The sequence below is a fragment of the Aphelocoma coerulescens genome, chromosome 7, assembly GCF_041296385.1.
Source record: "Aphelocoma coerulescens isolate FSJ_1873_10779 chromosome 7, UR_Acoe_1.0, whole genome shotgun sequence".
Classification (NCBI taxonomy): domain Eukaryota; kingdom Metazoa; phylum Chordata; class Aves; order Passeriformes; family Corvidae; genus Aphelocoma; species Aphelocoma coerulescens.
The window spans coordinates 25,345,586-25,373,151 of record NC_091021.1 but is presented as its reverse complement, the minus strand read 5'-3'; the positions used below and the strand labels follow the sequence as shown (position 1 = coordinate 25,373,151).

Below are 27,566 nucleotides of genomic sequence, written 5' to 3'. Positions count from 1 at the left end.
ATCAAGTATTTTAACAAGCTACTTCTGCTGAGGTACGTGATAGAGGCTTAAAGAGTTAAAAACCAGAAAGCGTTAAAAATACAAAAAACTTATTCTGAAGTACAATGAATGCTTCTGCAAATAAACATATTATTTTCTATCAATATATGTTAATACAACAGATTTATGACTTCAAATTTAATGTGGAACTGGTTACCAAAGAATTCTCTATCCTGAATAGGTAGATAGCTCTAGCTACCAATAAAATGTTTTTATGTATACTTCGCAGCTGAGCATTCCAGGCCTAAGAAACATATCTTGTTTCATAAGCATTACCATAGAAACCCACATATGCAATACATTTCCCAATAACCATATCTGTATATATTTGCAGCTACATGGAAATAAAATTGCTTTGCAAAATCATAATTTTAAGAATCAAATTGTATTAGCAACTATTGCAAGAAAAACAATAATGCCTTCAGCCACAAAGTTTATCCAAGTAACAATGTTTCATCTTCCAAAAGAACTGATTTACAAATGATTACTTCCAAAATCCGCAAATTGAAACAGTGATAAACATGTCTTCTAACTTCCTAAACATGCATTATACTCAATTCATTTTGGATCATACATGCATGTTACCACAATGCCTAAAGTCACAGCTCAGATGTGAGTTCCACGACAGTAGCAAAGCTCCACTGTGTTATACACTGAACTCTCAAAACTTTCAAAGCACAGAATGAAAAATTTGTAGCCATCTGGTTTTGACAGTTTAAGAGGCAAATATATCTGAATAGTTTGATTTTTAAAAGGTTAAAATAAGCACAAACTGAAGTTTATTGAACTGTAAATTATGGATCCAATCAAATGAACATACAGGTCACTCAATTTGGGTAGAAGTCTACATCCTCTCCTACTCTATCTACATAGTAGTTCAAACCTATCAATTAAGTATTTACTGGTTTTCCATTTGTGTTCAGTACGCACAGGAAAAAAAAATGGAGCTGGAAAGAACTCTCATTTCCAGCACACGTACAAGAAATTGAGGCCAAAGATGCAGTAAAACAGTTTAAGCATATTTCTGCTTCTGTCCTGACATTCTTTGGTATGATACAGGTGACAACTGAGTAATCTACTAAACCCATAAATTTATTCATTGGTATTTTAAAATAGTATCATTCCAATATAATAATAACAACAGCTATAAAATCACTTTACATATAGTGTAAATACCTCTATAATCTTCAATTTATTTGTTTAGGCATACACTATGACCTGCTCTGAAATGCCACCATTTCATTTTGCTGCTAATAGAAGAACATGAACAAAGAAAATGGCAGCACATGTGGGAGACTAATAGCTCATTCTGGTACGTTCACTGGTCTGGCAAGAAAAATAATTACAGAAGTCACAGCAGGACATCCCACGTTGAGTACATTAGTGAGGATATTGAAGATTACCTGTTTTTTAGGCGAAGATGACTTTGGTTTTCCTGTTTCTTGCTGGGGCAATACAGGACGACTGGCCTTATGAAGCACAGCCAAATCCTGCATGATTGAATTCAAAGCTTGCTGCTCATCTGCTCAGAGAAAAAGACCAGACAAGTGTAAAAGACTGTTACTTTTGAAGGGCATTACTGTCTAATTTCACAATTAGGCAGGCATTAGTCTAAAGGTCTAAAAACTAAGAGTCTGCATTACACTTCAATACATAATTGCCAAATTTAAAAAAAATCGTTGCCACATTGCAAACATTTTTATTTTATTTATCATTAACAGTGCTTAAGGAAATAAACAGCTTAATCAGTAACTGTAATTCAATAACAGGTATAAAAAAACTGAAGTCATAACAAAGACTAAACTTTATACAACTACAGGCTGTATTCATAAGAGAAAGGGGATGCAGGGGAAAGCCTTGTCTACTTCAATTCAAATAATATCCATTGATGTTTACTAGAAATAATACTTCCCGTTCCCCTCCATAAAACAAAGAATAAAAAGCAAGTTCCTTTGAACTATTTCTCCTCTGTCCTGAACAGGTATGATCATGCCCATAGGAAGCATACACAAACTCCCACATGAACACCTCAACTGCCTGAGCATCTGCTGATAGCCCATGAAGCATCATAAAAATCCAAAACAAAAACCCCACCACAACAAAAAACCAATCCACAAACCAAAACCAAAATACCACATAACTTTACCAGGACTGAAAATACAGACAACTTTAGGGCTTAAAGGAAGAATTCACACGGAGAATCAGAAGCACTGAACACAGGGGACAATTTAGGGGCAGGAATGCTACGTAACTTAGGTTTCAAGTTTACAAAAAATCCTAAATCCTGACCATCTGCTGCAGCTGTGATGTCCTGATGTCCTGTTAGACAAGATTTGCCATAGAACTGGAATGCTCCTTTAGGCAGGAAAGCACTTAGGAACTCAAAAGCCTGTACATACATCACTAAGAGAAATTTATTTCTATTATTTTGTATTAATTCCTTGCCACAGCAATAGTACTGCACTCAGTATGTATCTAGAACACTGGATAACAAAATTTATCTCCAGAGGTGTTGACTGTGTGTCTTTGTGCTCCTTCACAATGGGTATGTTTGTTGAAGAATTCATTGCTAAATGCTGTGATTTACAAAGAACCATATTTCTCAAACATGGACCAGAGAAAAGCTCAGCATTGAAAGCAGCAAGCAAGCATCCCATGTATGCAGCAACAATGAGAATTCCTTCACATTCGATTAAAATATAACCAAATATATTTATCATATAAGGAAATTGTGGGTTTTAAGTGTTCTAATTTAACAGATTCCTTACGGATCAGAAAGCTGGTCTGAAAACTAGTAACTTTGATCATCACTCATGCTGTCATTATTCATAACTCTACTAAGATGTGCAAATCTATAAAAGCAAGTTTTACCAGCAATATTTAATGGCAGAACTAAAGGTGCTCTTGCAGCTCAGTTATTAATTTCTCACACTAAAACACACTTCAAAATTTGCCAGAGTTAAAACAGTTGAACTATTTTATTGTGTTATGGCCTATTCTAGTGTTCAGCAATGCAAAAAGTAAAATAATGCTTTAGCAGTTGGTTGGAGTTCCCAGTGGTCCCTAGATTGCATATTTTATACAAAAGAAACCAAAGTACTGTGGCAAAGCATCTACAGTTACTAAATATCCACTATGACTCAACAATCATTTCTCTCACACGAAACATTGGATAATATCAGAAATCTGAAGAGTGCTGTATTCCTAGATTGAGCAACTTGACTGTTAAGCATAAGGTTAGAAAAAATAAGCATAACATTAAAAGACAAACAAAAGCAATACAAAAATGTGTGTGGTGTGGTTGGTTGGTTTGCTGGGATTTTTTGGAGGGAGCAGATAAATGATTACAGTAACATGGTCAACTCACTAAAAACAAACAACCTGAAAAATTGACATACAATTTAAAGTAAAACAAATATGCTACATAACTAGAACAACACAGACCCTCTACACAGAAGTAGCTTTGCACTGTAATGACACAAGGCAATAAGATAAAATTCTTATACGCAGACTTTGTGTTTTGAGTTTGGTTCTTTCTAACAGCCATTACCACTTAGAGCACAGTAAGTATTGCTCAGTACCCTAATACCATGAACCTCAATTTCCTAAACTTGAATCTGGAAGTTATCACATAATGAGGGAAAAGTACTACGTTGCAAGGAAGGAAAACAAACAAAACAAAATAAACAAACAAAACCCCCCAAAAAATCAACCCAAAAAAAAAATCCAACCCAAACGCAAAAACCAAAAGGAATATTTTCAGTACTAGTGAAGCTGCTGAACACTGCCTTTCATGTAGTTGTTACACTGTGTTAAACAGCCAAAGCACATGTTTCATAGGAACAGTAGTAAATTTTTATACAGACTTACCCATTATGGCAGTGAGTCTGAAAACTCAAACTTCAGGGAAATGGTTGCTTCATTAGCATTATTTTATTTCCTGAAATGCAAAACCAAAAAGCCCACAATTACTAAAGTTGTCAAAGCCATGTAAAACAGTCAACTTTTCATTGTTTATAGGCAGTTTTTCTAAAATTCTACATAGCAAACACACATATAAACTACAAATAAGCTTGCATAAACACACACATGATGGGTGGAGAAAACAGATATTGCCCCCAAAGCCTCACCAGCCTGAGTAACATCTATAATCTCTGAATACACAAAGCCTGAGCTAGATACTCTTCTAGACTTCATCTGATTTTAATCTCTACCTACACCCCCAAATGATGATTAGTAGCTTAATTAACAGTAACACTCTACTACATGGGCTACCCACAACTCCAGATTATTAAGAACCAATTCTTTTTCTACAGGTCCCTGTAACTGGTGTTCAAAGTTCTGTGTTCAGAACTACATACATATAGTTCATATCTATAAATACACATGAAACTCACAGCACAAATCAAGAGTCATCAATACCTACTGATTACATAAACTAGAAAACTTCAAGTGTTGTTTTTCATCATAATTCAAGAACATAACACAGATATCCTAACTTCCCTGAAAGCAAATGGCTCCAGAAGACACCAGGTATTAACTTTTAATATTCAATATGTTATCCAGAAAAGCAGAAACATAAGGGCCACATTTATGAACAAATCCAGTCTATCACAATATCTTCAAAATTGGCCAACTGAAAAAAAAAAAAACAATAATGAAGGATGAATTAAAATAATCTTTCTATAAGATGCCATTATGGAGCTTAACAGCAAAAAACTAAACACATCTCTCTCAACAGAGAAGATTTGTTGTAATACAGACTAACACAGCAAAAAAAAAAAGTAGGTTTTTTTAAATTCAAGATAATAAAACTCTCTAATTTCTTAAGCAGTCACTGTAAAGAAGTAAGGAGGGCCAGTGTCCCTCCTCCTGTTTGTTGGCTGCAGTGGACCATCCTTCCTTCTGACTCAAGAGACGAAAGATCTACCCTACTCTGATAAAACAGATGATTTCCCTGCAAGTTCATTCAAGGAGCTACATCAATAGAGTATGACTCATTTTTTTCTCCTTTTTTAAACAAAAGTTATTTTCATATGGTTTACTTTCTTACCAGTGTGAAATGACCCCTGATGCCATCATAGGGCAACCAGTGGGAGCACATGGCTGAGAGCAGAGGGGAGGTGGGCCAGCTCTTTCAGCACCAGCCAGGTTTCCTTGCTTGAATATTCTGCCAATTTTGTACGTAACAACAAATTAATTACAGTTTTCCAAAAGATTTCTGAGCATCTTCAATGCATCCTTATTTCATGAAAACAGTCTTTTTGAGCAGCATTCATTTCAGTGGAACTAGAAAGCTTCAAGTACTTATGGCATATTTTTCAGAAAGAAATTTGGACTTGAGAGCCATATGAAGGTCTCTGCAGCATACTGCCTTTTACCTATATATCAGATGAGTCACCTACTACCATCTATTACAAGCTCCACAATAACCAAGAAGAGGTTTCTAAGGAAAACCCAGAGCTCCCACTACGTAATCAGAAACCAGTTCCATTAAAGAGCACACAAAAGAGCACATGAGAACTAAAAGAAAGCTGAAAATACAGTTGATGTGTATTCTGAGTTACATACTCCCAAGTCTATGGACAGCCTCACAGCAGTACCTGAAACAGCTTCCAAGTGCTGGGGGAAAGAAACTCCCATCTAATGCTTTGTAAAGTATTAAAACCTGTAAGAGTGTGAAAAGTAAACCTGGCCTGGGCTGCCAACAGCCTCAGACAACACCAACTTTTACTACTAATGGGGTCTTCAGCCTCTTCTGTCAGCAGGAGACAGAAAAATCTGTTTCAAAAAAAAAAAAAAAAAACAAAAAACAAGCAAACAAAAAAAAGAAAACAGTTCTGCTGCTCTGTAACACAAAAGGAAACTCATGAAGACAAAAAAGCAGGGGATTTGTACTAATCTTCAGAGAGGAAAATAGGCTGAATTTTCACTTATCTGCTGAATGATAGTGGCCAATACCACTCAAAATAAGGACTGTATCTTTGGTCTTTGCTCTCACTCAAGATGCCAGGAGATCTGATTTACTTATTGAACTGGGATTAATTGCCTTTATGGCTTTAAATATCAGAACTAACATTTTTTCCCCATGAGCGATTCTTTGCATCTTTTGCATCCCTGAGAATTCAAAAAAGAAGAACATATATTAAACGATTTCCTATGCTGCATTTTTTGTATCAGCAATTGTCTTGGAGAATCTTCCAAAAAATTATTCCCTAAAGTGCTTATAAAACATCTTTTTAATTCTGTATTTGACCCAACTGTCTTAAAATGAGAGCTAATGTCATTTTCATAAAATGTCTGTTTTAATTAGCTGTCTTAATACATAAAACATAACAATGTATTTCATGACTTTGGATGATGTACTGCTGTAGTATTTCTTTGTAAGGGTTTCAAAGAAATACAATAGTTCTGTGAGGCATTTTAAATCTTCTCCCACACCTGAAGAAAATAAAACCAACTTACATCTCTACACAAAAATACCCCTCACGTTCTTCCTCAACCTAGCTGAAAAAACCCCAAAACTTGGAAGCTGAAGATATTTGAGCTTAAGGGCTCACATAGGGCTGAAGAACAAACATCTTAAGAAACATCTCCTCCAAGTTCCTCCAGCTGCAAGAACTCATTCTTTAGTATTAATCTGTGACATGTCTCACTAGAACATAAGTTAATAAGCTAGCATCCATATATTTCCCCCTACAATTCCTTCTTACTCCTTAAAGGAAAAAAACCCAACTTAAGAAAATTAAATTTCTCTGAATAACTTATGCTTCTTACTTTATTGCTCCTTTTAACCAAAATTCTGTGTTCAAACATGAAGTATAATCAGTCACCTTAACAACCTCTATGTTAGCATTTAGTGTTACTTTAAAAATAAGCTAGCAACATTAAAATTTCAATTAGAAACATGACTCTGACCCAATTTTATGAAGACCTTTATGAATTCACCTTGTGAAATGAAAAAAGACTTCTGTTTTTAACTGATCATTTTCACAATGGGCTATAACAACAGGGTGGTTGTGGAAAGTGAGTAAAAGCAAGCTAATAAAAATCAACATTTTTTAAACAAGCATATGTACGTTCAGTAGAAAGGTAAAAAAGCATACCCTAATCCCTGGTTGCAAAGTAGCATCAGTATAGCACACACACAAGAGTAGATTACAATCCGAGACAAAAAAAAGGAAGTGAAATAAAAAATTGAAACTCGGGAGAAAGACTCAGGAGAAGCAAAGGCTGCAAAACACAAAGAGCAGATGCAAAGGTAGAATAAAATTATGTCAAGGTCTTGCAGAGAGACACAAGCAGCCTGAATTTGAATATAATTAAAGAAGGGATGACAGAGTGAATTTCAAAAAGGTGTTTGCTACTCTTATCACATCATCAAAGAAGAATATCCTAGCAACAGAATTTTGGATATAAGGGTGGGGAGATGCTGATTCATATTCATGATTCACTTCCCACCAGCCACCTTCCAAAGTCTGGAAGTCTTTCAGAATCTGAGAAAGCTAAAACCAATTTCCAAGAATCACCTGGATATTTTCTTTCTTCAGTGGCTTTCTCAATGCAAATGAAACAAAGCCTGAGGACAAGTAAGCCATGCAGACGATGTAGCTACTTCAGACACCCTGAGCTAATTGCCCATTCACACATTTATATAATAACCACAACACAGTGCCTCTGAGTTACTAAATCAAGAACAAAAAAAAAAAAAACCCAGTGAAGCAAGCAACCTAGCTTAGTCAGATTTTGTAAGGAATTCAGACTAACATAGTAACACTTCACCTACATAGAAAGGTGCTTTACATCTTCAGAGCCCAAACCTGTTGCAATAGTGGGGGGCAAGAATCTCAAGGACATAAATTCCCTCCACTAAATTTTCACTAAAATAAATGAGTGCAAGGATAAATGGTTTCCAACCCTTATACCAAAGCAAAATGACATAATGTGACCTCAAAATAAGAAAGATGCACTGTAATTATTTCAATCACAGGTAAAGATTAAGTCAGATTTACACTGTATTAGACATGAGCAAGTTAAACCAAAACAACATGAAAACAGCATCTGCTTGCATTGCTATTCAGAAACACTTGTCTATAATAGATGATGCAAAAAGAGCCAAGTAAAAATGAAGACTGAGCTTTCACAGGGGATTTTTCAGACTGTAGAATGGACAATCAGAATACAAAGTAAGACTATAAAATTTTATTTCATAGCAAGAAGAATGAACCAGATAAAATGGTTTTACTCTAAAAATGTTATTCTTAAACAATCAAATGGTTGGTCTCACACAGGCAGCCTCTAATAAATCACAGCAAGCAAGGCTGACAAAATCTCAAGTGATCACCTAGTCAAATACACCTACTTAACCTTTAAACAAAATAATGTGCAGAACTGCTTATTAAGGTTTTTATTAAAAAGAAAAATAAACACAGTATCTGTGAACAAGACAAAGAGTAATACCTAAATCTGAACTTCTGTAGCCATTTTCATAAAGCAACTGTTGGCATAAATGACAATAATGACACTACCTAGTGTGACAAGCATAGCAATCAGTATTGTTACAAGACATTAGAAGACACCTAAAAGAAGGTAACTCCATAGAAATGAACATAAAGAACAGGATTGTATATGGACATACACACAAATGAACACGGGACAAAAAGCCATCCTTTTCAAAGAATATGAAAGCAGCAGCAGTAACACAAAATCATGAATGATAGAAAAAAAGAGAATTGAAGAACGGTAATGAGAAAAAGTCTAACGGTAACGCATCAGATGTGAGATCAGCTTTAGAAAAACCTGGATCTTTAACATATTGTAATAATACATAAAAAAGGTATTCACACGGAGACCATAGAAGGGAGAAAAAGATTAAACTAATCCAAATCAAAAGCCAATGATACATTGCTAAATTAAGGTAACATTTGCAAAACAAAACAAAAAGTAGGACTCAGTGGGTCAAATTTGGAACATTACAAATTACATTTAACTGGGTGAATTAAATAAAAGAAATATTATTCCTGTCACAGTACTATGGGACCTTTTTAAATTAAAATATACTGCAAGGGAATGAATGGATAAATACTTCTTAGGAAGTATCTGTTAAAATGTTTGATTCCAGCCTTCTTTGCACACCTTGAGGAATCTTTAGGTCTGAAAGCCAGCAGGGAGAAATCCTGTCTATCAACAGCACACCAGGAAGGGCATGAGCCACAGAGCAGTAATATTCTCCTCAGTTCTTTCTCTCTCATGTGCCCTCTTCTATTCTGAAGCACTTTCTTCCCCCCTTCATTTATCCCAACTTAGAGGTTAACTGCATTGGACAGGACTCACTGAGAGTGTTCACTGAGAGCTGTGCTGTGCTAGGAGAGACTGGCAAAACAGCAGAACCAACCAAGCCCTGGCAGCTGACACCTCAGAGCAAGGAAGACAATCTAGAGCAGCATCTCTCATGACCAGGGAAGTAATTCAGGAATGACGGAGTCCTGTCCTGGACTCGAGTAGCATTAGACAGAAACAGCATTCCCCTCTATTTTTACCTTATAGAATCACAGAACCATTAAGGTTGGAAAAGACCTCCAAGACCATCAACTCTGGAACATCAACCTTTAACTAAACACCACCACATCAACTAAACCAGAGCACTAGGTGTCACATCCCGCCATTTCTTGGACGTTTCCAGGGATGGTGACTCCACCACTTCCCTGGGCAGTCCATTCCAATGCTTGACAACCCTTTCGAAGGAAAAATTCTTCCTGATGTCCAACCTGAACTTCCCCAGGCACATCCCCTAGGCCATCTCCTCTCCTCCTACTGCTAATTGCCTGGGAGAAGAGGCCAATTCCCACCTTGCTACACGCAGCACCTCACTACATGTTTTTCCATAGTTACCATCATTCAACAGTTCTGTCCTAAACAGCTGAACTACACCCTTCCATCACTAGAATGACTGTTTGACAGGAGAAACATAAACACATCAAATACATTTTGACAGAAAGAACATTTCTGGCTTATTTCCTGCAAAAGTACTTGGATTTATTTTAAAAAGTATTTTAATTTTTGTTCTGATTGTATGTAGCTTAGTCAATATACATCCAAACTTTGCCCTGAATTTTCTCACTCTCTTCTAATTAAACCACTTTATTCAGCACCCCAAGCTATTTTAACGTATTCTACAGAGACCAAACAACCTTAAAAAGTACCATGAGCCAGCAACCTCTATGAGCACGATGGGCTTCATAAAATAATAGCAATCAACTCACTCATAGTTAATACTTAAAAAAAAAATTTAATAAAAATATATTAAGGGGTAAAAAACCCCCTCAGATGTCTTTACTGAATTAAGATGGTGAAAGAGCAACTGGTGATAAAAAACCAGAAAGAAATAGCCAGCATCCATTTTTTGTTCCAGTTTTGAGAAAAAATCAAGAGGTTAAGTGCAAACCACACCATAGTGTTACTGGAATAGAAATTTCAGCACCAACAAGAACAAAGAGATAAATGCAGTATGTTATATGCTTCAAATCAAACATTTAAAATTCGTGATCCAGGGATTTTTAAGTCTAACACTCTTCACAAAAGCAGTGGGTTTGTTTTCTGGATCATTCTTGCAAGTATTTGGAAATGCCTGGAAAACAAGAGGATTCTAGCGGATTGCAAATATTGTATAAATAACTGAGAATGATAAAGGAAAGGGTCCAAAAGCTGCCAATTGTTCTTATCACAGCAATCGATAATAAAATACTGCAATACTTAGCTTGGTTTCTACCATAGTAATAAATGCAAAACACAGCAAATGCCTCAATCTCGAGGCTTGTTACTACTGCCAAGCAAAATATGTCTTCTTGAAATAATCACAGATTAGTTAACAGAACTAACTGCAGCAATTACCCTACTTAGGTTTTTTCAACATATTTGCTTAAGTATCACATGATATTCGAGTTATTTGCTTTAAAACCTCCACTAAATAACAGGAAATTCAGCTGATAGATTAAAATAAAAGAGATCCATATTCCTACTTAGCAGAAAACACCAATGAACATGATTCCCACTGCAGGCCCCTGGAGACTGACAATGATCAGGCAGGCAGAATGAGATAGACAAGTTATGGCTTAAGGAAATGACCTGAATCATGTTTGAAAACAGTTGCAGTCCAGCAAAATGTATTTAAATACCATTAAGTGTTTTAAATACATATAATAATTTATTGTGGTTACTCTCAATTTGTTATTAATTAAAAATAACACTAAACACTTTAAAAATGAGATGAACTGCATTTATGGTGCTAAAACTGACAGGACTGCCTTCTGAAGTTCTATCCTTCCTGTAACCAGGAGGGCACCACTCCCAATTAGAAGATGTATCTCATGCAAATTTAAATATTGTGGTTTATTACATTCACTCAGTAATGTTTTTGCATTGAATGCATTTTAACATAAAGACAAGCTTTTAGGAAATTGGAAAAAAAGTTGCAGCTACAAGATTGGACGGTCTCAGCAAGAAACAATTGAGAAGAATTATTAAATCACAATATGTAACTATCTAATTTAAGTGCAATACAGCATTAAAGAGTCATAGTGGAATCCTTGTGTGCATAAAAATGCAGTGTATGCAGAAGCCATCTTGCTTCTGTACACAACCTACAGGCACAGTGCTCTGTGCAGACGGCAAGCGTGGGATGGCTGAAGCATCGGAATCTTTGTGGCTGCTACAGAGGTATCAGGTATCTCTATGATGTGCAGACTTGAGATTTCTTACACTGAAGACTTTTAAAATCTTCCTGGCAGGCAAAAGAAAGTGAATTAATGTCTCACTGAGCCCACAGGAGCATGCAGACTTACCTCACCTATACAGCTACAGACATGATTCAGTATCTGTTTATTTTATGAAAAGAAAGGTTACTAGCTGTACTCCTTCCAGAGTTCAATTTAATATACTGACAAACAAAAAAGTAACAAAAACCCCCAAACCAATAAAACAGACCAGACTTGCATAAAGAACAACATTTATGGATGGTGCCTTCCCAGTTCCAGGAAGAATAAAACCTCGAAAATCAGTGTGGTCAGTTCTAGCACCCTAAAAGCAGCTCCCACTCAAATTACCTTGAGAACGAGATTTTATAATCAACTGAAGGATGCAGCATGCCCAGTGACAACAGCAAAACTTCATTCAGATTAAATCTTTAGTTCCTGCTGTTCTATAAACTGTAATTTGACAGAGTCTTGTAACATATATCATCTTGGTGAACCACGATCTTGACTTGAAAAACTTACAATGTGCTGGAAGGATGGAGAATGTAAAGCCAGAGTTTTTAAGGCTTGTTCTCATAAAAATGCAAAGCAACAGTTCAAGATGAGTTAATAGCAAAATTAGGCTTTTGAGATAAATATCTTAACACTTACAGCAATATTCACAAAGAGTAACCGTAGTCTAGGAAAGCTAATCTCTCTACACTTCCTTTACAGTTGATAGGGAGAGATAAGCATAGAGAGTTTCAAGACACTTAAATGCAAGTTTCCTGCTTTGAATGAACCTCTTCTTTCCAAGCGGTATCAAGAACCTCTATTAGCTAACCCTTCATAGGCCCACTCCATTTCAAGTACACAAAAAAGATAAGACTGTAATTGGCCTCAAACAGAAAGACATCTACTTTCCTCAACAAGATCACTTTCCTCACCTAATTCGAGTTTTACAGAACTTGTCTATTTCCTGTATGTCACTGCCTCTGCAGCAGCCAAAGCACTTGACAACTCATTTCTCAACTTAACTGAAAAATTACTTTGCTGATACATCAAGCAAATCTTTCTTGAAAGTCATTATGCTTTCTCAAGATCTGTTCATGATTTTTAAATTTAAAAATTTTGAATTGAGGAAGGGTCACAGCAGCTGAAACTTGCAGACAGGCACCACAGTGACACCTTGCAAAATATGTTAGCGCTGCCAATTTTGCAAGGGAACATACTGGCTGGCTGCAAATTGACTGCCCGTCCTCCTTGCTTATCCAGGACCAGATTTTCTCACAAAGGTATGTCCCATTAAAAGTAACAGACACAGTTCACTGGGCTACAAATAACTGCATCACTGCCTCCAGAGCACTGTGACATCTTGGAAATTTATCAGCAGCATCATGGTGGAAAGCCTCAGAGCACCACAACACGAAGAACACATTCCTTATCATTAGCTGGGCTATATGCTAAACAAACTGCTTAGTGCTATACACATCATAAAAGTGTTTAAAGCTAATTCAATAATTAAGATAACATTAGAATGTCCACAAACACGCAGAGTAAAACACTTCAGTGATGTTTGTAACTTTATCCTAATTTACTGTCTTATGTGAACCGAATAGCTGTATAGAAGTTGCCTCAAACAAAACATGTGTATGAAATTTTTAGACTCCAGAATGCCATGAAACATGCACTACAGTGAGTGTCATAATCAGATTTAGGTGCTTCTGTGTCTCCTTCCAAAAATATCAAGTGGTACTCTCAACTCAGCACTTCTTGCCACCATTTGGAGCCCCTGTGCTGAAGCTGCCATGAGTGGCATCAGTGTTAGTTTTTTCCAAACTTACAACTAACAAGTCCAAATATTTGGGAAGAAGGGCTAAAGGTGTTACAACAAAAACCATTCCTCACTACAAATCCTCACAAATCTGCATGTACTCTATCCAAGATCCTATAGGAAGGTAACTGGAGGGGTTTTTGTCCAATAGACAGTTCAGAACATATATCCTAAAAGAACAGAGTTTAGTTCTCATCCTTGTGACAGCATTCGAGATCACCAGTTCAGCCAAAGAACTAATTGTACACAGTACGCAAACTTAATCCTACCAGTACTACCAGTACTGATGATTCCACCAACCTTCACTACTCTAAGAATGGAAGACTGTGCTACAATCGGTGACAAATAAATGGATTTTAACCATTCACTAAAAGAGTAAACCCATTACAAACTACTTCTATCAACAATATTCTATGAGCAAAAATAAAGTACATTAGAAAAAAAATGCAGTCTTCCAGCAGAACTGAGTATTGCAAACAACTGGAGCATTTCAATTAATGTACAAGAGCGATGACATACAAATTACCAATCAGATACAGCTTTTGAGGACATACAGAAGAAAGCACCTCCTTAAACTCCAGTAACTAGTTCTAACCTTTTCAGTTAACCTTCCAGTTTTGTGACTGCGATGGGTTGAAATAGAAGCATTTTGGGAAATAAGCCAGATTAATAAACCCACTCTCCATTTCTACACCTAGTTTTAATATCTATCTTCAGCTACTGAAACTGCAAAGCTTTGTTTTTCTTCAATATAACAATCATATTTGACAGAATCTTCTGTTCAGAGCAAAACTCAACTATTTCAAAGTTGCAGCAGTTGTGAGTTTTAATCATGGCTGCAAATCATATCACCACTATTTCAAATCAAGTACCAAAAAAAAAATTAACATAAGGATACATATGAGCCTTCCTGATTAATATGACCCACCTGGCATTTTGCTGTGATGTCAGTAAGAACAGAATCATCTCAGTCTCAATTACTCTCCATCTTCCAAATTTTGCAAGAAATAAAGGAGAAATCCTCCTCAGTCTTTGTTATATACTATCTTACTCATTCCTCAATGCACAGTTGTTCCTCAAAGCACAGTTCTTCCTGCACACTACTCAAGGCAGTGATACACTGAGGAAATCCAGAGTAGAGAAATGTAACTATGAATTTTCTCATCTTCTGCTGCCGTGCTGTAATGTTTTCCTACTCCAATGACGCACCAGCACCTGGAGCTTCTGCCTAAAATGCATTTCCTGGCTCACACTCAATTCTTCCTCATTAAGTACCCCACCTGCTCTTCTCATCATAATTCAAATTAGCTTTGTACAGTCAGTCAGCTCATTTTTTCTATCCTCAAAACAAACATAAGATGGAAAAAAAAATAATCTCATAATACACTAACATGGAATATTTAAGTAGATAAGACATTCATGAGCCATACAGATTTCCAACACAGAATAGAAAAAGCACTCCTGAATCCATCTCTAATTCAAGAATAAAACATGCAACAACAAATAGCTATGAATTGAACCAGGGAGCCCCAGATACGGACAGACTCAGACCTCTCACACTTGGAACTGTACAGAGAGCTCAATAATACCATCAAGAAGACAGGTAAGTGTGTAATTAATATACATTAATGGAAACTGAGAAAACCTTGTGCACATGCATAGGTAACACATACTATGCAAAATCCAAATACTCTTTCACACGATTGGGCAGCATTTTTGTAGCGAGCAACTCTCAATGAGCAGGTCTAAATGGACAAATGTGCAAGCTTTTACCCATACGCAATAGGCACTGTGTTTTAAGCTAGATGACTCACAGAGGCCAACACATTAAGACACTGCTAAACGATCAAGTGCACCAACTCTTTGTCACTTTACACTTTTAATAATAATCTTTAGCTCCCTGTGAATCAGAAAAAAATCATAATTCAGCTCAAACCCTCATATTAACATTTAAACCAAAATGTAAAAATAGAAACCGAGGTTTGTCAAAACACTCCAGAATCAAATGCAAAGACACAGACGTTTTGTCATAAGGTTTCCTCTTGAACCTGCCCTAGCACAGCCCTTAGCAGTGGGTTCCAAATTACAATGAGATCTATGATGCTTTATTATTACACTTTTACCTCAAGTGATAAAAATATAAGAATCCTCATAAACACAGATAATGAGGTAAACTAACTACAGACTCAGAAGTTCCAGAGAAAGGATTACTATGCTTGTGCCCACTTCTAACCATCACCTTTAAGACAATTGGTCCACTGCTAAGGTTGCACTTGTGTCAAGAGACTAGTCCTGCTTGTCTACAGTAACTGCTGCTGTCCAGGTGAACTTTAATGACAAGCAGGAGATCTGGAGCCAACAGATGATCCAGCTGAAAAGAGTTATTTTACATTTTAATTAATAATCAGCCTAACTGGCCTTACATTTCTACAGTATCAATGCCAACACAAAGAAAGGAGCAAGAACTCATGCTGGAATCAACCCTCTTAGCCACTGCACAGATCTGGATCTTTGAAAAAGATTCTCTAAAAGATGACATGAATAATGCAGGGATTTCAGGAAATTACACAATATTAAGTGTGACATATAACAAATAAACTGCAATAACATGTATATGCATAATTGTGATAGAGCAGGGAAGAGCAGATATGGCTGTTCCAAAAAGAGATCCTCACTTTCAAATCTTTGTGCACTATGTGTACGTGTATAAAGAATTGATTTCACTCAGTATCATGGTCTACTTGGATTTATGGTGCTGGAGAAGTCTCACCAAAGGCCTTGTTGAAGTCACAGCATAAGAAAGAAGGTCCACCCTTGCATGAATAAATTGGTTAAAATATAGGAGACATAGGAGAAACAGTTGTTTTCACAAGGAAGGAAAAGGATGTCAGTGGGCCTCCAGAACAGTGTGTGTTGTTCAACATATTCTAAATTATCCAAGAAACAGGAGCTTTCTGAAATGCCTATCATTTGGGAGAGCAAGGAGAGGACTGACTACAGCAGAGGTGGTGGTCTTTATCAGAGAGAGGACTGAGCAATAAAGCAGGTAATTACCAGCATTGATGAATGAAAGTGATGCAAGTTGAGTGGAGAGGAGGAAGGAGAGCAATGGGTCCAACTTGGCATGTAAGAAACCAATGGGCTTTGCACTGAATACTGCCAACACTCAGAAATAAAGCCAGCGTTAGGAATTATGAACAGAAAGTGCAAAACAGATCACTGTCTTCACATCTTAAACACCATTAGCATTCCTGGGACTGTCACTTCCAGAAGAGGATGTAGCAAACTAGGAAAAGGTATAATCAAAGGCATAGAATGGGTTCTACGGGGGAAAAGAAATAGCAAGTTAGGACTCCGGTTTCAATAACATTTGGGTGTGGGGAGAAAGCGACAAAGGGCTACAAAATTGTACAAGGAACAGAGAGATGTATTGTTATAATAGACAGAGAATGTTACTCTCCTCCAAAAGAAAGGTGGTACCAAAGGAACTCAGTACAAATATTTAAAAAGTTTAAAAAAAAAAGTAGTTTTAACTAGAACCACTGACGTACCTACAGAATTTCTTACGAAAGGATATTTGGATGCCACAGATTTATTTAGCTGCACACAAAAAAAGTCTGAGAAAAAAAATCCTAACATTACTAGCTACACAAAAACTACACCAGATTTAGAATCAACCTTTACTAAAAATAATTAGGGATTGAAAGAATATTCAAGCTAAGTATGGTTACACTGTTCTCACTCTTCCATAAGCATTCATTCATACTCATCACTGAGGGAAGAATACTGGATTATCTTTTGTTTGATTCCATCACAGATTAAGATTTTTACCTAAAACTTGCCAGACAGTTCACCAGTAACATATAAACTTTCTTTTGAAAGTCTCATTCAGTATTCATGATAGTGCTGGTATCACAGACACAGAAGCATAACAGCTATTCCATAAAGGAACGTGCAGCAGCAAGGCATTGGTTAAGTCAGTCATTAAGAAGTCATTACCTTACCCACCTCATCCCTGCCTGAAGTTACTGTGCTTACTGCTACCAGCAGTGGAAAAAACACTTTTCTAAACCGAGCTGTATACCAAGACAGTTATCATCAAGCCATTATGGAAAAAATAAAACAAAATTCCCATGGAGGTTTGCTATTCAAATTGTTTTTTATTTTTTAAAAAAAGTCTTATGCTGGAGTTACAAAAATTGTGGCACTGCTAAAAACACACACAGTCAGTGTAAAAAAAGAACAATTAAATACAGGTTGAATTTTACCAGTTTTCAGCCACTACATTAATAAAATATTTAGGGTGGCAATTCTCATGCTCCTCAACATAATGCTGTATTTTATTTAGGTTTTCCTTTAGATGTTTAATTTCTGCTTGTGTCAGTATTTTAGCCCTCTGTTCTCTTTTTTTTTTATTTTTATAAATTTAAACAGCTTGATCCAGATTTTTCCAGTTTTCAAATGTTTGTTCAAAGATGAGACTATACTTACATCTGGTAACACGGCATTTAAACTGTTAGCATTTACAGACCTCCTGTCTAAATTATTTTTAAATAATTTTAAGGAGAAGTGAGAGGTAATCAACACTGACTCCTTGAATACTTCTTTCTGCAAGAAACTAGAAAAGGTCTTCATTAATACTCATTATTGGTGTCCGTTTAATTTTTTGTGAAGAATGCACTGCTGAAAGAATTGCAAAATTTGTCCCATCTGTGATCTAGCCTCAAGAATTATGGATAAAATCATTTACATAAGTCAGATAAAATGGAGTGAAACCAGGGAACATGCTGAACACATCTGTTTCATAGCTGACTCTGCAATTCTTCCAATAAAGTATGCTTATAGGATAAAAATTTCTTCTGCTACATCACTGGACCATATGACATCTCAAAATGGCAAAAGGCTTGTTCAGGTACAGTTACGGTGACAGAAGTTACCTCAGCAACGTGATTTACTTCAAAAGACAGCACATGTATAAAACAGACCAGTAAGGACACATTTTTGCCAACAGAAGCTGTGTCTCACCCTAGGAGAACTTGTCCTCAATCAAATTTCCTGATATAGAGCAGGCTTATGTTCAAAAGCCACTGGGACCGCATGTGCTGGTAAAGAGATATGGAAGAGCAGCAAGTGCATACTCTGCTAAGTCTAAAAATGCTTAATAGAAGAAAACTAACCTAAAACAAAGATTGAATGCAATACAGTATAAGGTTATATTCCTTGGAAAGGTAACTCTAATTCATATATATGAAGAAAGAGATAACTGATACAACAAACACTAGTACGAGCTCCTGTCTTAGCAAATGCAGGAGTCAAGAACCTGATGGTGTTGGCAAGAAAAAAAAGCCCCAACAACAAAACAAAAACAAACCCAGCCGTACCTGCATGCACACACCCTAGAATGACATTTTAATAAGGCCGTCATGTTACTTCTGCTACTTACAGAGTAACTTAATTACTCTGTTGCTCAAAAACTGTCTGTAGAACTCCGAAAAAGATACAGACAGATCACACAGAGCACAGTGAGAGTGAACAACAAAAACTGTTTGCACAGTTCAGTAAAGTCTGAAATAAAAGAAGACAGAGGAAGTCTTCACATATACAAACACTTGGTGAAAAGAGCACGGAAATCATTATCCTGCATGAGTAATATGAGCTGGATGAGAATTAAGTGGCTTAACTAGCACCAAGACAGAGTTGAGTTAAATGTTAAGAGAAGCCTCCTTACAACAATAATAGTCATGTACCAGCTATAAATAGACCAGTGAAGAGGTGTGGTATTCCCCTCTTCTGAGTTTTTTAAGATCAGACAAATGTCTGTCACACATGATTTCAGCATATTTCCTTCTGCCTCTGGTGGGGGCTGACCTCATGAAGTCCCTTCCCTTCTTACACATCCATCATTTCTTCCTTCATCCAAATGAGAAATGTTCATCAGTGTTATCATACCTGAGCTTCAAAAGTACAGTCTTTCCAACATAAACATCTGAAGCACATGAATTTTATTACATTGCTGTTGCCAGACTGCTAGTGTACTTGGCACAAATCACTGCAGGAAAACAAAAGCAGCATCTTTTACTGCTGCAGATAATCCACAAAAATGGACAAATGATGAATGGAAATACAGAAAGAGAAGCCAGTGAGAAAGACATTGTGAAGAATTCAAAGAAAAAAATGGCTGAAAACAAAGTTACAGCAAAGAAAAAATACTTTAGCCTAAAGAAAATTGTTTTCCTTTCACATGAAAAACTAAGTCTGTTGGTGTATCTTAAAAAATATGCAATAATTTGAGATACAGAAGTACTCATAAGTAAGACTTCACAAACAGATGGGCCAAAGACACGTCTCTACAGGCCTCCCTGCATTACCAATTCCCAGCTCCCGGTTTTTAAAGGACAGTGCAGATACTTCTGCTTTGGCCTTGCTCAAGTAACTCCAACCTCAAATAACCTCATCAAGCTGGGTGCTAAACTATGCCACGTGTATTTGTGGGTCAAGTATCTCTAGAGCAGGAGTTCCCATTTCCCAGGGAAATCCCTGCAATATCACAATACAGAACTCCATCTTTCCTTTACTTATTGTCACCAATCTTCCTGCAGCTTCTAAAAGATTACATTTAAGGTGAATATATTAAAACATCCCAGAAAAACTGCAAATAAGCATGTTCAGTCTAAGAAAATGGGTTTACATACAGCCATAAATTGCATTTGTCATGTTATTAAATCAAGATGTCATGTCAAGAACTAGAAGTGAGAAATGAATCACAACTAACACACTGCATTCTGAACATGTTCCCATGTTTCCAATGTTATTCTGCAAGCTGTGTGCAATTACAGCATGCAGGATCTATTTTGACCTTAGCACTACAAAATACCAAAATATTAAAATAGCAAAAGTAGTATTTATCCCTAAAGAGATTTTTCTTTCTTCCCACAGAAAAATCAGTGTGTTTAATTGAATTCACAGATTTTTTTTTTTTTTAATTTAATACTGTGTCAGTTCTACTTCAGAATCTTAAAAGCTTATGTTTAGAAATTAAACTTTCAGGACAGCAAACCTAATAGTTTGCTAATTAGATAAATCTGGAGTCACTAGGCAATATACATATTTACATTAGCTTGTCATGCATATGAAAACACATGACATTTTCTGCAAATGTATTTAAGATGTACTTAACTACATCAATCAGTCAAATTTTCATCATTCATTTCTTTTTCTCCCAATAGTCTAAATAAAGGATAATGTTAGTAGTATGAAACATCTAAGAAGTTATTACTAGAAAATACATTCATTACTCCAAGCTAAATGGGTACCTCTCCATAGATCAGAACACCCTCAGCTGTGCATTGAAGAAGAGGAGGAACAAATGAAGGAAATCAGTCCATTATCATACTCAGGCTGCATTTTACAAGAAAACATTACTTTTAAGCTTAGAGGCTGCCCAGTTAGAGAGCCACTGAACAACTTGTCACAAAACCAGATTACATGTAACTCATTACTTTTGGTTTAGTTTGCTGAAGTAAAAAGTCAGCCTGCAGTAAAGAGGACAGAAAAAAATACAAAACTTAAGATTACCAAGATTGCAAAGCTTTTTTCTCCACAGTTCTACATAAATACTTATTAATAATGACAAGGTTTTAAAAAAAAAGTAATTCTGATTTGTACCCAAATATGAACAACTTCTTTTAGGAAATGATCAGGAAAAATGCGAAGTAAAAACTGTAACTGTGGCCTAAATTTAGAGCTTGACCAATTTGCTTGTTTTCTCCAGAGACAGCTTTATAATAAAACAATCTCTCCTGCATTTAGCATCACTAGGCTTTAATTCCACAAGCCTGGCACTGACTAGCTCTCCCAACAATCATAGCAAAGAACCACTGACACATCTATGACCAAAATCGAAAGGTTATTCATTTTTACCATAAATTAGTTTTATCAACATAAAGCAAAAACAAAACAAAAAAGCTTGACTACTGATACTAAACAACATAATGCTCATTTCACCACATTAATAAATTCTGTCACAGCTCTCTACCTAATAACATTTACTATAAAAACTCCTAAGATTACCAAGCTATCTTGAAAAAAAAAGGTTCCTCTGACTATTTAGAAATCTCAGCAAGCCAAGGTAAGCAATGCAAAAGCATCTGTTTTCTTCACCTTAGCCTTCTATTAGTGCCAGGTAAACCACCTGTTCAAACACCAACACAGAGTTCATCAAACCAAACTCTACACAGATTTTTCTTCTCAAGCAATGAGTCAATCTAACAAACGTTATCTTCCTATTCTGCTTTATCAACATACACAAAAGCCTTGGGGGAAAAAATTAACTATATACAGCTTCACTACCTGAATCAAATCTGGGTTCAATACATATTGGTGGCAGTCATAATAGAACACAGTGCAAAGGAAACAGCAATTATAGCAAGTTCTGGTTTTTAAACAGATTTCTAAGGAAACCAGTTAATTACACAGTCACTGTAAGGAAAGGTATAGGTGAAAGCAGGAAAAAATAGCAATGAAAAAAATTTATTCTAAGGTTTTTCAGTGTGGCATTAATACTAGCTCACCAATGTCCCTCCCCTTAAAAATATCCACAGGGAATTCCATAAGAAAGAACACTTTCTAGGGTTTTCCATTAGTAAGTGCTTTGCCACGAGAGAACCCAAGGATGTTGTACAAGACAAGCCTATAGACGTTCACTCTGCTAATATGTCTCTGCCATACACACAGCAATGCAATTCCGAAGGCCTCTAACGCTCTGCAACGTGCTGCATTGTTTAAAGAAAAGAAACGTTATAGTTAAGAGACATTTTCTGCACGGACTAGAAATCCCCCTTATTGCAAGGCAGGATTCTATTATCTTTTAACACCTTCTTAGAGGACACTTCATGATACAACACAGCTTAGAAGTGCTCAGCTAATTTAGCGCTTTGATCTTCAGTAATGCCACAGCCAAAAACTAAAACCAGATTTATGAAGCAAGAGAAACCAAGGGGGAAAAAAACCCCAAAACAACAACAACAAAAACCCTAACCTTGTGAGTGCTGCAATGCACTTCAAAAGCAACACGGGAATAAATAATCCGACGTTCACTTTTTCCCCTGACAAAAACATCTCGCAGAATCTGACCTACATACCCAATTCATAGCACTACCACTGCAGAGCAATTCAAAGACGACACACCACAGCATCAGCGATCAATCACGGGAAGATTTAGGGTGACATAGAAAAATACTCGTAAGGCACGTAGAACACTTAAGATACTGCAGCGGCAATAGAACTAACATTAACGTGTGTCTCCCGGCACCGCAAACAACTACACCGCCGCGTAGCTCCACCTGCACCGGGCCGGGTTCGTGCCACCCCCAGCTCGGGCACCTCCGAGACGCCGGGGCCGCCCCAAGGCCCCCCCAAGACGCCCGGGCAAACCCGCCCCGGGGTTCCCACGCACCGACCTGTGTCACGGCGGAGGCCGGGCGGCCGCCGGGGACCCCCCGCGCTGCCCGGCGGCGGCGGGCGCAGCCCCGGCTGGGCGGGCGGCGCGGAGGGAGCGGCCAGGATTCCGGAGCGGAGCCCACCCCCCCCCGGGGGAGGGGGGGAAGGGGCCCGGGGCCTGCCCGCGCCGGGGCACGGCGGGGACGGTGACAGGCGGCGCCGAGGCCGGCGCGGAGGGAGCGGCGCGAGTCGGCGGGCGGAGGGGAGCGGGGCAGGTGCCTCGGGGCGCTGCGGCCGCGGCGGGGCCGGGCCGGGGGTCCCGTCGGGCGTGAAGCGCCGCGGCCGCCGCTGCTGCCGCCCGCGAGCTCCGCCCCGCGCGCGCCAGGCCCCGTGACGGAGAGGGAGCGCGAGGCGTCACCGCGCGGCGGCGTCACGGCGAGGGGGCGGCGCGCGCCCGGGGGCCGCGGGGGCGCGTGCGCGCCGGGCCCCCCGCCCAGGGTTCGAGTCCCACCCGGGACCCTCCGCGGCAGCCCCGGGCTAAGCGCAGCGGGGCCGTGTGGCTCCTGACGCTGCCGCAGCGCCGTCGGGAGCGGCTGCCGGTCCCAGACAGGCGAGCGTAAGAGATACCCGACCTAGAGCCGTTCCGCGGCTGCGGGACCTCCGCCGTGCGAGAGTAGGATGGGAAGGGGCACGGCGGTAAAACCATTGCCACTGCTCACTGCAACAAATCCCCCGCCTCTGCTAGGCCCCGACCGCAGGCCGGCGCAGGACACGCTGCCTTGACTTGCCTCTTACAGGGGCTGTGCACGCTTTTAGGACAATTCAGAAAGGCGTTCTGCCGCCTTCAGGTCGCCCATTTCTCCCGGCAGAGACTGACCGCTCTCTGCAGGAGGCACCTGCTTCCCGCAGGAAGTCAATACATGCAGGGAAGAAGGATGCTATTCCCAATTAATCAGCGAGGAAGCAGTCCCTGATACGTAGCAGGACAGCTATTACAGCTACCCTTGCAGTCTAAGTAGCCAATGACTAAATAATAGCATGGCACTGTAATTAGTTTTGTACCGATTTAACAGTAACCTTACAGGCATGAACCATTGTGTATGAGAAGCATAAATGACCTGTGCATATTTAGCGGATGCCCTCTGAGACACTGCCAGGCCCTGTGTGTTCACACAGAGCTGTACAGAGGCAGCAGTGACCTGTGCCAGGGCACCTGACTGTATAACTCAGTAATCCTCGCTGAGCTGCTGCTCACATGCTGCTTTCTGGGCATGTGGTAAGAGGTATTTGACCTGTAAGACATCAAGAGGTTTGCAAATCCTGGACAAGCCCTCAAAATCTACCCAAAACAAGAGTTGGGGGGCTACTTTGGTCACTCTTAACAGATCTGTGAAAGAATACTTGAACAGAAGTTTAAGATTCACATGTTAGCTTCCAGTGGGAACCACATATGAAACTAAATAATTACTCTCTAAGGTCCATAACCTGATTATTTTGAGATCTTCAACCAAAATAGGCTGCAGAGAATGATAAAAACAAATACTCTCAAGTTTTTTAATAGGCACTGAAGAGGACAGTGCTGAAGACCAACTGATGAAGCACATCCAAGAAAGGCACAAGGCACTGAATCACTGATTCCAGAGCCATCATGCAGGAGACACAGTCATCTCAAAGCTAAGACACTTTGCTCCACACTTGGGTAAATTGTCAGTGGTGTTAATGAGACACTTGCCATGACCAAGAGTCTTTAACTAGGAAGTTAAAAAGGTGACCTTTTCTGCCAAACGATAGGGAAACAGCCAAGAAAATGCTGACTGTGATGCTCCTGCACCATCAAGCAAAATCAATGAGCCACAGCTGCTTACACAGCTTTGAAAACACATCCAGTGTTTCCCCTGCCTTAATGTTCCATTTCATGGCCGTTTCTCAGCTTTAGTATCTTGCAAATGGATTTCACTGATGGAGGAGGGGTTAGTGAATAGTAGGCTTTGAAGTCAAAGTTCTTTCCTACAGAAGAAGCCACCAAGGATTGTGGAAAATCATCCCACATTCCTCTACCCATGTGATCCTCTGTATTGCTGCACAATTGCTGCCTGCGAAGCACAGAGCACCATCCCAAGAGTGCCTTGCAGAGGTGATGTACATCCTGACAGGCATCAGTGCTATCATGCCATAATCCTGAAATCAGAGCATCTTCAATACCAGGAGCAGGATAAACAGCTAAATATTGACTTTGAGATAAAAAATACCTATCAACACCAAGGACTGTCAAATTTCCCGCACAAAGGACCAGCACTTATGACACTGGTTCACACTGAGCTCAGCCCAAACCCAGGGGCATAGTTCTGGGATCACGTGTCATGCTACCAGAGCAAAATAAATCTTATAGGAACAGTGTAATTGCTGATATGGAAAATAACAGTAAAAAAATAGCTGACAGGAGTTGCAATAAAGTATATTAGTTATTTATGCATTCAGTTCAAACCCGGTACAGGTGACAGAAGCTGGGAGGTGTGGGGGTGGAAATTATAGAGTAAGCACATCTCAGGATAGTGGACTCAAGCAATTGACTGATATCTGGCAGAATGGCTCTCCCTGAATTCCAGAATCAATACCTCATTGCAATGAGAGGTTCTCACCTCCTACATGTATTGCTTGAGGCTAACAAGTGCCTGTATTAGTTAACGCTAGAGCCACTGCTTCTAAACATTTTAAAAAGGAACAAACCAGCCCCTTTTCAGAGCCATGCCATCATTCTCCTTTTTCTTTGCCTCCCCACCACTCCTTCCCATAGATGGCACCGTATTACCACATTTTGAACTACATCCAGAAAAGGGTTAGTGATTAATTTAATACATATTTAATCAAATGAGGGGTTAACTGACAAACGAGCAAGCTGCTGGAGACAGAGCAGATAAGAGAAGTCAAAATGGCTTCTTCTGGGAGCTGCAGTAGGGTAAAGTTTGTGATGCTAGGATGTTAAAACACGATCCAGAGTCTTTCCTCACCAGCAGGAGGGCCAATGGTCTGTTTATAAATTTAAATCAGCTCACATGCATTGAGCAAACAGCAGTATTATTTCAAACCTTTGCTAGTTATGTCTGCTATGCTCCTCTGCCTTCCCGTGACAGAAGGAAACAAGTGCCTGCATCTCAGTATTTCCACTTCTACCCAATACAAATGTACCATCACTGTAAGGCAGATGCCAAAAGAAAGGAAGAGCAAATAGTTTGGGGAGGACAGTCCTAAACCAACTGCTGGAAGATTCATAAAAATGTAATATACACTATAAGTGATCTTGCGCAGTAGTACTGATAGGTTTGTCTGCTCCAAACCCATCACTAAAGTTTATGAAGCAACAAATTTACCTTTAGGACTCAGCCATATTCAGTAACACAGAATACAGACACTGTTGACTTTACTAATAAGACAATTCCCCTAACGTCTGCAGCACTCAGCCATTTAACACAAAGCTGCTATTTGAGATGGCAAGGGGAAACTGGGACATGCTGATTAGAAATATATGGAATTACACTATTTTGCAAAGAGCACACTTTCTTAAAGATTATAGTGGATATTCTGTGTGACTATTCAGAAGACTAAACACAGCCATAAATGCTTGTAACAAGCAATGGTTGCCTCGTATTTGTGCGTTTACATCTTAAAGCACACAAGCGACCTTACTGCAGAATGACACTGGACAGACTATTCTCCCTTTAGCAAACATGACAACTGTTAATCTTTAAAGAATGAAGATTTTTACAACACAGACTTCATTTTACACAAAGTAAACCCACAGAATAATCAGACTTCGTTTTATGCTAAATAAATACCTAAGTGAACAATATTCTGCTGAACACAAAGAGTATCTGTAAAACATACAGCAAATGCTGTTGACAGAAATTGACAGAAATTCCCCTTCATTGAACTACACTGCTGTCACAAATGTAAAGTTCTGTGACACATATTCAGATATAACACCAGATAGTGGAGCAGAGTAGCAGTTGGTAAGCACCTATTCATCCATCAAATGAATATCTGATAAGAGATAGGCAGAATAGGCACAGGCCTAGCCAGAGGTAAATACTAAAGCAACCAAAAGTGATTTATGACAGAATGGTAAATGTAACTGTCATTCTAACATCCTTGTCTTCACTTATTATAATTATACAGTGCAGCAAATGTTTAAGTTTCGGTGTTCGCTCAGTAAATCTCCTTGATGCTTCCTGAGTTCCTTAGTCCTTTTCTCACTGTTGCTTTCACCTCTCTTGTAAAATAAATCAAATAAAATAAAGCCCTGCTCTTGAACTCCAGATACCCCAATCTTATACAGGTCAAAGATGTTTTTGTTACCACACCCATTTCTTTTAACCTCTCAATGCCCTTTGATCAAAGGCTGTTGGCATAGGAAGAGCTTTGCTACAGTTGATATTATCTGCAGAACTACAGCAGAAACCTGAAACATTCTTGCTGCCAGCTGACACAATACTGGGTTTCTGCAAGGTACTGCAAAACTTTTAGAATAA

The 27,566-nt window shown here is 38.5% G+C and overlaps 1 protein-coding gene across 2 annotated transcripts in view; it reads right to left on the bottom strand.

The window, feature by feature from the left end:
• Positions 1 to 23,144, bottom strand: part of MAP3K2 (mitogen-activated protein kinase kinase kinase 2) — a 53,056-nt gene extending 29,912 nt beyond the window's left edge. For both annotated transcript variants that reach the window (XM_069020968.1, XM_069020969.1), the window contains exons 1-3: positions 23,061 to 23,144; positions 3,910 to 3,979; positions 1,443 to 1,561 (exon numbers count right to left, since the gene is read on the bottom strand). In XM_069020968.1, the coding sequence (XP_068877069.1) occupies positions 1,443 to 1,561; positions 3,910 to 3,913 (123 nt within the window). In that variant the 5' untranslated portion in view covers positions 3,914 to 3,979; positions 23,061 to 23,144. The remainder of the gene's footprint in view (positions 1 to 1,442; positions 1,562 to 3,909; positions 3,980 to 23,060) is intronic.
• Between the last annotated feature and the right edge of the window lie 4,422 nt (positions 23,145 to 27,566).